The sequence below is a fragment of the Glycine soja genome, chromosome 1 (assembly GCF_004193775.1).
Source record: "Glycine soja cultivar W05 chromosome 1, ASM419377v2, whole genome shotgun sequence".
Lineage (NCBI taxonomy): Eukaryota > Viridiplantae > Streptophyta > Magnoliopsida > Fabales > Fabaceae > Glycine > Glycine soja.
The window spans coordinates 946,332-960,424 of NC_041002.1; the positions used below are offsets into that span (position 1 = coordinate 946,332).

General features: G+C 31.8%; 1 protein-coding gene across 2 annotated transcripts; it reads right to left on the minus strand.

Moving 5' to 3' along the window:
* Nucleotides 1-2,941: 2,941 nt before the first annotated feature.
* On the minus strand, nt 2,942-8,964 carry LOC114407821 (protein unc-13 homolog). Of its 2 annotated transcripts, none has more exons than XM_028371083.1 (5): nt 8,233-8,964; nt 5,673-6,533; nt 4,802-5,257; nt 4,415-4,604; nt 2,942-4,324 (listed from the first exon to the last, which is right to left on the minus strand). In XM_028371083.1, exons 1-5 carry the CDS (start codon nt 8,647-8,649, stop codon nt 3,396-3,398), a joined length of 2,853 nt encoding a protein of 950 aa, XP_028226884.1. In that variant the 5' UTR covers nt 8,650-8,964; the 3' UTR covers nt 2,942-3,395. The 2 variants fall into 2 exon arrangements, with proteins under 2 accessions (XP_028226884.1, XP_028226892.1); XM_028371091.1 differs by having other exon boundaries at nt 5,673-6,552; nt 8,233-8,340.
* Nucleotides 8,965-14,093: the final 5,129 nt, after the last annotated feature.

The following is a 14,093-nucleotide window of genomic DNA, read 5'->3' on the forward strand; positions in this document are numbered from 1 at the left end:
TGCGTTTCAGCAAAATGATTTGATAATTTTCTGTTCATGTACCCTCGGTATAAGGATTAAAAATATTTTTTTTAAGATAAAGGTAATTGCTATTTGCTACTGCTCGTTAATGATTAAAAAGATAACTACTCAAATACTTGCCCGTTTAGAATGGTTCAAATTTAATAGCATCAAAAGATTGTTTGTCTTGTTTTAGCGGTCTAGTTTAAATTTAGTGTTTTGATTAAGCCCTGGTAAAATTTGAATGAAATTGATTTTGTAAAATTAATTTTGGTTAAATTTTTTTTTGAGGTATTGTGATTTATGTTTGAATGTTTTAATTTAAATGCATGTTAGTAGTAAAATTTAGTATAGATTCTTTCCTTAGCATTTGTTCGAAGATTACTTTATCAAAACTGTCTTGAAAAGAAAATGGCTAAAAATGATTTCCTTTTGGTTCAGTTTTCATTTCTTTTAGTATGTGACTTTAATTCTTAGTGTGTGATTCATGTATACATGTACACAACTAATGCAATTGGCATAAAATAGATTTTGTTGGCATTATTTGTTACTCTTGAGCAGAATGATCAAACGAAAATTTTGGAAGTATATACTTTTAACTGAATGGTTAAGATCTTATCTTTAGTATTGAAATGCAATAAAGACGATATGGTGGACTTGGTCATGGAGGAGAGATGTGAAGTAGAGTGGATGGACTTTCTTAATTATGGAGTAGGAAAATGTGGGCACGTACGACGAGACAAGAATGACAGATGAACATGGATGGATGATACATTGGGGGTTTATACTGTTGGTGACTATGTTCACATGGAAATTGATAAAGAACATAATCCCTAGGAAAGATAATTTATGACATAGGAGATATTATTATCCATAGACAAGGCTTGGTGTGTAGGATGTCAAAAGGAAATGGAGTCAACAAATAATCTGTTTCATGAATGCTCATTGTTTTTTGTATGTCTAAGGTGGTTGGGATGTTACACATCATTGCGTAATTAGGTGGAAGCACAATTTCAACATTTCATGGGATTGTTAAGAGATCCAGGCATTGATGGAGAAGGGTTGCAGGTAACATGGTTCATGGTGGTATGAGTATTGGAGGTTCAGAATGGTATGATGTTTAACAACAAGGATATGCAGGTTATGGATATTATAGAATCAGTGAAAAACAAGTCTGGGAAGTGACTTAGGGTGAGGAAGAGGGGTTTGTATACTCTTTAGGAAGAGGGGTTTGCATATCCTCATTAATAACAAAATTTCTTTTTAAAAAAAGGATTAATATGCCCACCAGCAAAATGATTTATTGATAATATTCTGATGGGTTGTTTATGGGTACACCTTGTACTCTGATGATCCTCATTAATAACAAAATGATTTATCTAAAGGATTAAAAATAAGCACAATGATTTTTAAAAAAATATAAATGTAATTGTTACTGCCTTTAAGTTTTTTTAAAAAAATATATATATAAGGAAAAACTCCCATGCACAAAGTTTTAGAACAATGCACAAAGGAAACTACAAAGAGATAAACCTAGGAGTAGAAACTCCTAATAAATCAGCATGGAGCAAGCTGCTCACACAAGGTGGACAATGCTAAGAAATCATAGGATCCCCACCCAAACTACAAGCCATATTAGCAAAAACATCAGTGCAAGAATTGACCTCCCTATACACATAAGGATAATATAGATTTGCCAACCAGAATGAATCAACTTTTTAATCTCAGCAATGAGTATCAAGCCCGAAGCACCACATTTTTTGCTGTCAATACTAATGGTAATTTGCTTACCTAAAAAAAATATTAATGATAATTTATAGCTGGATTTTTGGGTAATTGAAAAAATACCTAGCATTCTTCTTTTGTCACTTTTTCGGCATTCGTAATTGGATTGTTCACGTTAATAGAATAAATTGTTTCTTTATTAGTATAAAATAAATTATTTAGTCTTTAAATAAAGGTTGAAATATAATTTTGATCCTCCTTCTAATTTTTAGATTTTGTAATTTTAATCCTTCCGTCTTAAAATTGAGATATTTACTTCCTTTATTCATGATGTTGATATTTAAGTCTAAATAAAATTACTCTCCAATCCTTTTCAATTAATCTTCTTGGCAGCATCCTTCACCATCCAATTTTCTCAGCATTGTTCCCACCTCTGTTTCTTGAACATCTCCTTTGTTCCCATCCTCCTTTCCCTTCCATCTATCTCTAAATCCCCACAACCCAAACAGTGAAAACCGTTTGCAACACAAAAGAAAACCCAAGAAAATATAGAATGTAATGCGTCGCGATGAGAGATGACAGAATATAATGCAAACTCGCCATTAGGGTGAGGAAAGTGGAACCTCGGCAAGGTTTCGAAACCTCCATTATTGCAAAGACATGAAACGTGAGAAGAAGCTGGAGAGAGGTTATGGTGAAGTTTCGAAACCTTAGGCTTGAACATTTTCATTTCTCCTTCTTTGACTAAAAAATGAACCTGCTAATTTTGTTGAGGTTCAACCTGTCAAAAAATAAAATCATTAATTTATTAATCGTAATTTCTCGCCAAGAACCAGCGATATTGGGTTGACAATGTTTGACTTGCGATGTTGAAATTGAGGTTCTGGAATGTTTATAATTGTTGAAATTTAGATTATGGAATGTTTCACAATTTCTCTATGTTTATATGGAGGAAGGTAATTGGGTGTGGAGTAATCACCCTCACTGGAGATGGCGTCCATGATGCCAATGACTTCACCGGAGGCAAGCTTGGTGGTGACTATGGAGTTGGGTTTGAGAAGGCGGGCATAAAGAACATTTAAAGGAATTTTTTTTTTAAAACAGAGGGATTAAATATTTCAATTTAAAATTGGGGATCAAAATTACATATTGTGAAAATAAGGGAACTAAAAGTGCATTTTAGGCTAAAATAAATGGCTTATTCAAGCAATGCCTCTAAGATTAACAAAGTTGCACAAATAAATAATTTCATTTCATTTACAAGATCAAGATCAAGCTGAAGTAGTTTGTGGGGGGAAATTACAATGCAGCACAAATAAATAGACCATTAATTTTGAAATTATAAAAACAAATAATAACTAATTGTAAATACTTCTCTGTATTACCATGGTGTCAGTGATTGTGTTTTGGCACGAGCTGAAAACAAGCCAACAAATTAGCAAAGGCAAAAGAATCACTCCTGTACAATTTATACTTTTGAGCATTATTGATGATAAAGCATCATATTTCCTAGAGTTGATCAGTAAGTGTATAATGCATACCGTACCACCTTTACCTGAATCACATCCTCAAAAACTAGGCCAGGGTTTCACAACACATAACGAACAAACTTCAAATTTATATTGGGTGGAAAGGCGTGGCATATCAGAGTAGTGGTTACTTGTCAATTGTTAGAGCTTCTTAGGTAAGTTGTAATTCTTCTTAAGGAACTTTGCAGCTGCCTCATCATTCCTATTACACAAGACTCGCAAAAGTGTGTTCGGTTCTGTTGGACTCCATTGATCTGCTGTTGGAGGCAATGGAAGCCGGGATTTGGCTGTAGAACCGTACATTTCCATAGTAAGTTGACTGAACTGCTGAATTATGTGCTCAGTATCAGCACGAAACAAGGGAAGTACACCTTTGACAGTGGTAGAATGCTTTTCTATCAATTCAGCTGGCAATCCATCTCCATTGGACCAGAACAAGCCAGTCAGAAACTTGAAATCTTCCTCTATAATAACAGAATCTTGCAGAGAGAAAGCACGTGATGGACCTCCGGCTAACAAAACCAACAGAAACCCATCAAAAGAAGCCTGCATTACTTTAACAATTACACGTGTTCTAACTTTATCATGCACTGTAGATGATACAATCTCCAAGTATTGCTCAAGCTCCTGAAGAAAAGGCTCAATCCTAGCAGATGCAACTTCTCCAACATAAAGGCCATCCCAAATAACATGCCAGAGTTCATGGAAAACGATTTTGTATGCTATGCACTCGCAGAGTTGATGGATGCCTTCCACAGCAGCAGATGCGGAAAGCTTGAACTTCAAGCTCACCCCATTTGCTATATCCGCATTAGTGGATCTAGAACTGCTGAGATTGGCAACTATCCTCTTTTCCAAAACCCCTAATTCCATGCGAATGCGCTGCATAGTATTGATGCGAACACACATCTGGGTTATATCAATTGAGTTGTCTCCAATAGTGGTTCCAACATGGGCTTTCCTCCTCTGAGTCACTTGTGACTTTTCTTTTTTCTTAAATACACCAGTTTTTGATGTTGTTGAACACCTAGTCAATGCAGGCAAAGTTGGGATGAAGCTACTACGGCTACCTACAGATAAAAAAAAGGGAAATCCTGGTCACACAATGATTGAATAACTAACTAACTTGGTAAACCAAATGCTATGTAATAAATATGTACCACAGCCAGATGTGGCTTTCAAAATGTACTGTTGCAGAGATTTGTCGAGACCAGACATCAATTCAGGAAGCAAATCTGCATGCATGGGTATAGGTAACAGAAAGAAAGCCTCCAGAGTGTCATCTATGATTCGTAGAACTTCAACAGCAGAAGGAGCAAAACCCTCTTTATTTTCCCCAGGATTCCATACCTATAGAATGCAATGGTGAAGTTAAAAATTAAATTAACACTTTTAAAGTTGCCAACTACCAACAAAGTAATGGTAGTATCTTACAAATATTTTAAAAGATCTTAAAAAATAAAGAGAAAGAGATATTTGTTTGATAGAAAGAAAAAAAAAATACTATGTTAACTTGATTAAATTAAGGACTACAAGTTCTGGCATACCTCTTGTCGCACATTTCTGTCAACCCATTCCCCCAATCTATCTACTCTAATATTTATCCATGACTTAACCAGGGTAGCAATAACAGCTTCAGCCTCGTAAGGTTGCATCTCCCTTATAATGGATTTTCCACCATCTTCACTGTCAACAGAATCTTCCACTGCTATCTGCACCAGATCTTTCTCCAATTTGTCAGCAGCTATCAGCACTTCTATAGCATCAGGTGTCAACTCATTAATACCCTTAACATACTTCTTCAACTCATTTCCATAACACACATGGAGGGTAGCAACAGCAACACCAGTAGCAAGAGGATGCCATCTCTTAAGTTTGGGACTAAATATTGCTTTCTCATTAATAGCCAGTTCAATAATATCTCGTGCAAGGACAGAAAGAATGGGAAAGGCTTTATTCTGTTTTCTAGATGGATGCTTGCTGAGATCCAGTTTCTCCAATTTCTGTGGTAAAGGAGATTAAAAAGAATTAGGTCATACTGATGCAACCACATTAGAAAATTAGCTTTGTAAAGTAAAGTATATAAAAATGAAAATCCAAATGGAGAACGTTGACACATTAAACATAGCAGGAGCAGAAAGAAGTTTTAGCTTATAAATTATCCTCACACATTACAGAAGTCCTAAGCTCTTGCAATGCATAAAAAAGAACTAATACCAACTTTCTAAACACAAAGGAAAAGTTGAGCAAAAGTATTTTTAGAAGTCAATACTGTCAGAGCAAAGCAGCTGATTTCATCCAGCTTCAGTCAGTGATATCAAAAGTATACCATATACAAACATGTCACAATTTGTCATATATCTGCACCATCTAAAAGAGAGTATTCATATTAAAGGGAGCTTGAATGAAGGAACTTGCCTGAATGAAAACAGCACGCAAAGATGATCTAATATAATTATCAACTCTAGTGTAGTCCACATCATCTTTTTTCTTCCGATTGTAGTCATGAGAGATATCTTCTAATATCTTTGCTGATAATACTGCAAGAGAAACAACACTTTCCATTGATTCAATATTACCATTATGGAAAGTATGATGGTATGCTAGGAGACCTTTCTCTGCCCAACTTAATATCAAACTCAACGTGTTCCTCAAAATTTTTGAGTAAATAGGATCTTTTGAGCCTCCAGTATCTTTCCCAACTTCTGCCAATAGATTACTGGATGCAAACAGAAGGTCATTCTCCACTTGGCCAGTGACAACATACCGATGAAATAAGATCCATGCGAAACAAATATTATGCAGCATCTCATTGATTCCAAGCATAACCCAGGTCTTCTTAATGAGTTCTAAGACCTCATCAACCTCTTCTATCACAGAAGATTCTGCATGAAGATCAAAACAAGCTTCTAAAAGAGTTTGGTAGATCCAGAGGTTCAGTGGAAAACCATCAGCCCAATGGCATGTCTCAGAAATAGACCCATCAGATGATCTGCAAGCAAGAGACATAACAACAGTTCGAAAGGTTTGCATTGATTCACCGTTCTTTCCAATATCCATGGGTTTCTCAAATGCTCTGTGGATTATGTGCTGGAGGCTCTGTGCAGAAGGGTCCGACTTATCTAAGGGAAGGTGAGGATGCAAGAGGAGTCCTGCTTCAAGAACCTTCAAATTTCTCCTCAACCAAGCTTCATACTCTTGTTGAGTGGGAAAATCTAAACTCCTGAACAGTTGTATCAGCTCTAGTGGAAGAACCACTGACTCCATGCGTTTTCCAAGCTATTTCATGAACAGAGACCTAGTCAGTTATGATTGTGATTAAACAGATGTAAGAAGGAATCATAATGCAGATGTTCAAACTTCACATTTTGGTCCACATGTTTCAATCCAACTAATAGAGAAAGGAATGAAGTGAAATTAACCCTTTTGTAAGGGTAGGAAATATATCCCACTTAATGGTCACCAAACAAAAAATAAAAAAAGTGAAATACAGTTACAATAATAATACTATATGCAATCAATGATAGTTCATGTTTATTAGCTTCCTGTCATTATCTTCATATAGTTCTAAATTACAGTTGCAGTTGTGTTATGGTTTGATTACTGTAACTGTGGGTGTTGCAGCAACTGTCATGTGGACAGTAGCCACATTTTTTTTCACTTTTGCAATTATAAATTATTTTTATAAAGAAAAGCAATAGCCCAGTGGTCAGCAATTTGAAATCATGATTAATCACATTAATTATCTGACATATTAATAAAGTACACATAGGGCTGAAAATCAGGTAAGCAGTAAGCTAAATCACATTATGGCTGACTTGGGCCTGTTCATTAACTTTGGAGTAAAATTGGGCCAGCCCAATAATTTTTTATTAAATAATTTCAATTTTATAGCAGAGTAATTACATTAATGTCTCTAGAGATTGCATGAAATGACACTTCACCTGGATTTACATATAAAATTATACTCCATCTTGTTAACCTTCAGTAACCAAATCCATTAAAATTGGATGGAATGTTTTTCATAACTCAACAACTAACTGTTGTTTATGATAGCTTTACAACATGAGCTAAGCCTGATGGAAAAAAATAGATTATTCATTGCCAATCATTCCTCACGACTAGTGTCTGAGATACAATTAAATACTAATCTCTTTGTGATCATGACAGATACAGACTTCCCACGGCTACAATCCTTGGCATTGAGAGCAAGCATGATTAGAATTTAGAAATAAGACCTTGCAGCTAGATCAGTGCAATCAATGACTTTGAATCAAATCAGCGCTTTTTGAAAAGCTGCTATATGGAATGGTATCCACTACTTACAAATAAAGACTTAGCTATGTCACCAGACATTATTAGACACCGAAGATAGGATGCATCAAGCATTTTTTCTACCCATCATGAGCAACAACTAGTGATGAACACTACATTTTTGTCATCAGGTTTAACACAAGTCACAAAGCTATCGAAAGCAAACGACTTATATCATTGCTTGAAACTAAAGTAAAACATTCCATCCAATTTTAACACATTCTGTTAGTCAAAATAAGTCAAACAAAGTGTCATTCACTCATTTGGAAAATCTGAATCGGGTAAAAAATAAAGATGCACAAAACTTCAACCGCAAGGCAAGTACTTAAGCAAAAATCAATTGACGAGCCCAAATTGAACACCCCAACCTTAAAATTTGAAAAAGCACACTCCAAACCATTTCTCACTGCTACTATATTTTTTTCTTCTTTCCAAATTTCCAACTTTTAATAATTCCTTAAATTTTAGAGTAATCAGTGTATACACTTACACGGTCCTCCAATCACAACAGACTAAATGCAAATTCAATAAGTTAGTTATATTTCTCGATAAGTCATATCTGAATTCTGATTGGATGACCGTGTAAAAAAATTTTAAGCTATTGGTGCGTATAAATTAAACTCTTAAATTTCGTAATTAGCCAAAGTCCAACGAAACTTCAAACCTGGCCTGCAGCAATTCTGAGCAGTGCTCTTCTAATTCTGGTATCACTCTGCTCCGAAATCCTCATCTGCACTCTCACCAACTCCCCCGTCGTCGCGGCGCGCTTGCTGCTTCCCCTCGACGACGACGTTTTGAGCCCCAGCGCCCTCTTCACCTTGCTCGCCGCCGTCGAAGTCAGCGACCGGTGCAACGACGGCGCCGGCGCCGCCCTATCCCGATCCCCCCTCTCCGACTGCGATATGAAAGTCAGCGGCTTCGGCCCCGAACTCCGGCACGCCCCCACGAGGATCTCGTAGGCCGTCTCCCGGAGCTCCGATTCGGAGAAACTCGAACCCGCGTCGCCGAACGGAGCTCCGGGAAGATCCTCAACCGAGTGAACCGGCATGCCGGCGCTTTGATTGCGCCTCTTTGCGGACATTGCTCGCTGACCCAGATAAGAAAATTGATGTGGGGTTGGGCAAGTTTGAAACTTTTTTGAAGCGCGTGAAGTGGGGATTTTGGTGTCAGAGAAAGTGTTTAGTTTGTGTCTGTCTGTTAGTTATTCTTGCTTGACTTTGAAGATAGCAGGGTGGGCCACACCAGACCAGAGTGAGAGAGAGAGAGAGAGAGCGTCGTCGTAGAAGTTGAAGGAGGAGAGAGAGAGCGTCGTGGTGGCGGTGGTTGTAATGTAGAGTGTGGAGTGTGGACATCACAAGGGAATAAAGGGGAAAACTAAATTGCGACTTTTCGGTTGAGACATATGCTTATCTATTTTTTTAATGATTTAACTTGCTGGATATGATAAGATCACCCTGTTTCTATTATTGATTTCTTTTTTATGTTAAAAGGTGGAAAATATCTATCATAAAAATCATGATTGATCTCCAATGTGAATTGTGATTAATACTCCCTCCAAAATAATAATTGTCATAGTTATTTTACATTAAGAATAAATAAATGAAAGAAAGTATTAATTATATTAAGTTAATCTTAAATTATTATTAATTTATTTAAAACTTAAAATGATAATTATTTTGAAATAATTTTTTTATATTATGGAATGGAAGAAATAATAATTTTTAATTTGATGTCTCTTTTCGGTCTTAAATTTTCTTAGGGACAGATTCAGAATTCAATTAATAGAGGTTGGGATTTTTTTCTTTTTTTTATAATTATTTTAATTTAATATATAATTTCTAATAAACAATTAATTAATACATAAATAATAAGTTCAGAAAAATATTACTTATTTTATGCATATATTTTAGAGAAAATATATTAATATGTACTATCATCACAAACATTCCAGAAACCTCACCAATATTATAATGAAGTATTAGCAAAAAGAGTTCACAACATTAGCCTAGAGTAGGCACAAAAATCGATTGGAGTAAAAGATGCATGGTTTACTTATTTGTACAATGATACAAACTTTAAACATGCATTTTCTAAACATGAAAAATTTAAATAGTAAACAATCACCACAACAACTATAAAGATGGAAGCAAAATACAAGAAATGAAAGACAAACAATGATCATGAAATAAAGATAAAATAAATAAATTATCTAAACATGAGCAAGTTGTAAAGAAACCACAAATAATATTACTCATCACATGTCAAATAATACAAGTACAATAAGATCAACATCTATTCTTGACCAGCTAACTAACTGTTAGTGACATTACCCCAAGTTAGTACAATACTTATTATCACACACTATCTTATAATATTACATATTTACAGTCATTTACTTTACTGATACTAAATGTATATCTTTTTCAATCAGAAAACAATACAAATACTATGGAAGTAGAAATGTTACATGGTCAATCTATGGACATGATTAATAGTGAAGGCATAATGATTGTCTTTAATACTGTTTTATGTTAATTTTATTATTACCTTATCATCACAACTATGAAAACATAATTAACCATTGATTATCCTTTTTTTTTTGTAGTTTTAATTTTAATCGTGTTTTGACTCATTTTAGACCGTTTATCTAAATAATGCATTTTGACTTCTCTTTGAATTTCAAATAGTAAAAATTAACTAATAAATACTTCTCTATATCAATGTAGACATGAGAAAAATATTTTATATATAAGTTTTTTGTAAAATAGAAAATCCATATTATTTTTGTTCTAAATTAAATATAAAGTTACTTTTTTAAAATGATGCAAAGTTACAATATAGATTCCAACAAACACATAATTGTGCTCAAAATTTTCAAAAGTGTAAGAATAGTCAAATTTCAATTGTCTAGCTAATCCTAGTACATGTACATGTTGCTATGATTGTTTTACAATGAATCACTATATGTGTGTTGCTATGGTAGGAAGGTGTCATTTACACATGTTAATGTTCCTCATGAGTTACTTAACATATTTTTAGACACTTCATAGGAAGGAACACATTTTAGGTAACACATTAGAAGTTACAACCAAAAAGAGAAAGAAAATAGATTTTTAGGTGCAGAAGAAAGAAAACTTTTTTATAGTTCGAAAAGGGTCAGATAATTTCCGTAAAGTGTAATGAATTGAGTTGTTTAAATAATTAACCGTAAAGAATCGTTAATATATATTTATTAAAACAATTTAAATCAACAATAACCTATTCAATATATTTATTAAATATTATATATTATTATTTAAAAAATTTAAATTCATCACAAGTTTGTATATAAAATATATTTATATACTTATTGACATATCTATTAATATGTGTTTATTCAAATTTAAGTAATAAAATATATTATAAATTCTTAAATAACATAAAAATTATTCCTATAAATTATAAAATGTGGATTTAATACATGAACAATGCATGAGGAACTAAGCTACTAAGATAGGATGTGACCTTGATTGCAGTTGATGTTACAACCCCAAGCCTTACTTTGAACCAGAAAGAAAAAAGAGAAAACAAACGCGTGACGATTCATGCATGCATGATCACTGTATAAATAACAAAATTGTAATAAAAAATTTAAATATTAGAATTATCTTAACCTTAAAATCAAACTGCTAACATCCAAATATAAATAATAAGAATAATATCCTTATTTGTATCTAAAATATATCATAGGAATTAAAAACATAAACAAGATTAATTTCAGCGGAGACATATTCTTATTTTCTTTTCTGCACAGCTACTTCTTTTCTTTACTATCTTCATTGTTATTTTCAGAAGAGCTGGATTCAGCTAGCAGGGCATCCCATTTGTTCATGGTTGCCTTCAGGGCACGAGTCTTCTCTTTGATCAGATCATTATATCTCTTTTCGGCCTGTGGGCAAAAAATTAAGAACTTTTTTAGCACAAGTGAGTCAAGAATTGAACAGTAAAAGAAACTGTTAGAAAATCACAACACCTTAGAGAAAAGGACCCTTTAATTTACCTCACTGTTTGTACTCTTTTTACCATCCTTATTATCCATCTCAAACTGCTTCTGCTGTTGAAAATTTTGGTTATGAAAATTCGTTAGGAAAAGGACAAACTAAATAAGTGCACGTAGTGATTTTTACACGTACAATTTTTTTTTTATGAAGTACAGAAAATGACAAAACTAAAAATGCTAATTATGAAGGCATAAATTTAGACGAAAATTTCTCACGGAAACTATAGTCATGCATGCAAGCATATATATATATATATATATATATTCTATGTTGTTTCTGGAGGGTAAAGAATATTACGAACCAACAAACTGAAGAGCAACTCAACGTGATACGCAGAAGAATAGAAAAACACAAAAAGAGAAGAGAGAAGAGATTTTTTGGTGTGAAAAATAGAAGGAAGAACACCTCTTTTATAATTGAAAAGGGTCAGGTTATATCGATAAGGTGTAATAAATAAAATATGTTTTAAAAAGGCAATAAATTTAATTAAAATATAATTTAATACTGGTAATAAAATATGATTTAAAAGGGAAATAAATAAATTAAAATAAACTTTAATATAATTTAACACGGGTAACAAGGCTGCTGATTAAAATATAACATTAAGGCCATATTTGACACGGAAATAATTAATCCAAGTTAAAAATAATAATTAGAAAATAATCTCATAATTTTTTTTTTTACGGCAACCATTCTTCTGAAGAGGAGAAACCCAATGTAGATAATACTTGATCACCATGTATTCAAGATCATTATCATATCTATATGTTTTAAATTTATAAGAAATAACTAATATAATATATATATATATATAGATAGATATAATATTTTATATTTTATTCTATGAGATATGTCACGTTTTGTCTCTATATTTATTCTCACTAAATAATTTAATTCATGCATATTTTATATTTGTTTTATTTTGTTTTTATTTTCAATAAAAACAATTAAATCAATTATAATACATAAGAATCGTATAAATTGATATGATATATTTTTTTTTATGAAAGTAAAAAAGTAAAAAATATTCGATTAAAGATATATTTTAAAATATAATAAATTTTGTTAAAAGTAAATATTTGTAAAACAACTAATAAAAAGTCTCTGTTTTTTTTTTTAATTTGCAAAGTAAAATTTAAATCAATTCATACAAATATATTTTATTATTAAGAAACATACACATGTATAATTTTAATTGATTAATTATCTAATAAAAAAATTTAAATCAACAATAACTTATTCTACATATTTACTAAATATTATATATTATAATTTTAAAAAATTTAAATTCATGACAAGTGTATATATAAAATATATTTATATATTTATTGACATAATAACCTAAGGGGAAGTGAATTAAGTTTTTAAATTTTTCCATTAACAAACTTTGATTCCTCTTTAAATGATAGACTTTAGAATCCAGGAGAAAAAAAATCAATCAATTTAACAATGTTCTTTTAATTAAATGTGCAAGACAAAGTAAATTGTAGTAAAATAACTCAAATAAGGGAAAAAGAGAAATGCAAACTCGATTTATACTGGTTTGGTCACTTCCCCTTGCCTATGTCTAGTCCTTAAACAATCCTTCAGATTTGATTTTCAGTAACTTTGTAAAAAATCTTTTTTATAACTTTTAAAAATCCAAGGAATTTCTTTCCCTTGCGTTCATAAAACTCATAATTCAAGAGACAATTGAAATTTCTAGAGAAATTTCTCTTTTTTAGAGATGATAATATAATTTGAAATTCCTAGATGAACTCTCCATAGAGTTGTAAGTTTTTGACCAAAAGTTGTTGAGAGAGCATTTGATAACAAAATTCTCTTAAAATATCTCTCTTGCTTTATATATATATATATTGTTTGATTTGGAATTGAAAAAACATGTTTATGAGTTATAATACAAAATCATACATTTTAATGCATAAAATGAGAAGAAAAGTAAATCATTTTAATTTTAATTCTAACATTCACTGATTAGGTTAGCTGCCTGTAAATACTATAATAATTCTTACTAATAGTAACTATTAAGTCTAAAGAATTTTTTTTGAATAATCTATCATCATAATAAACTAGACTCTAGATCTGGGAGGTTTATTTATATTTTATATTTATCTATTTATATCATAAATATAATATTTAATATTATTGGAAATATTATATATGTATATATTATATTTAATAAATATAACAATTAGTATCATAAAAAATTTACTTAAAATATTTTTTGTTAAAAAATTTAAACGATAAGAAAATAGTTAATATTTTCATGCACATAGATAATAAATTTTTATTTAATAACATTTTTTAACATATAGATTTATATGATGAAAACTAATACATTTAATAAACATATATTTCCTTCCCTATCAAAATAAGTGTTGTGTTAAATTATTTGACACAAATAAAAAACTAATAAATATATGAAAGAGAATGATAATTTTAAAAAATTAATCTTAATATTAATATTACATTAAAAAAACTAATA

Coding starts and splice junctions, on each gene's coding strand:
- LOC114407821 (XM_028371083.1), bottom strand. CDS start 8,649: ATGTCCGCAAAGAGGCGCAATCAAAGCGCCGGCATGCCGGTTCACTCG. Junction 6,534..8,232: donor TCAGAATTGCTGCAGGCCAG/GTTTGAAGTTTC, acceptor TTCATGAAATAG/CTTGGAAAACGCATGGAGTC. Junction 5,258..5,672: donor TGCGTGCTGTTTTCATTCAG/GCAAGTTCCTTC, acceptor CCTTTACCACAG/AAATTGGAGAAACTGGATCT.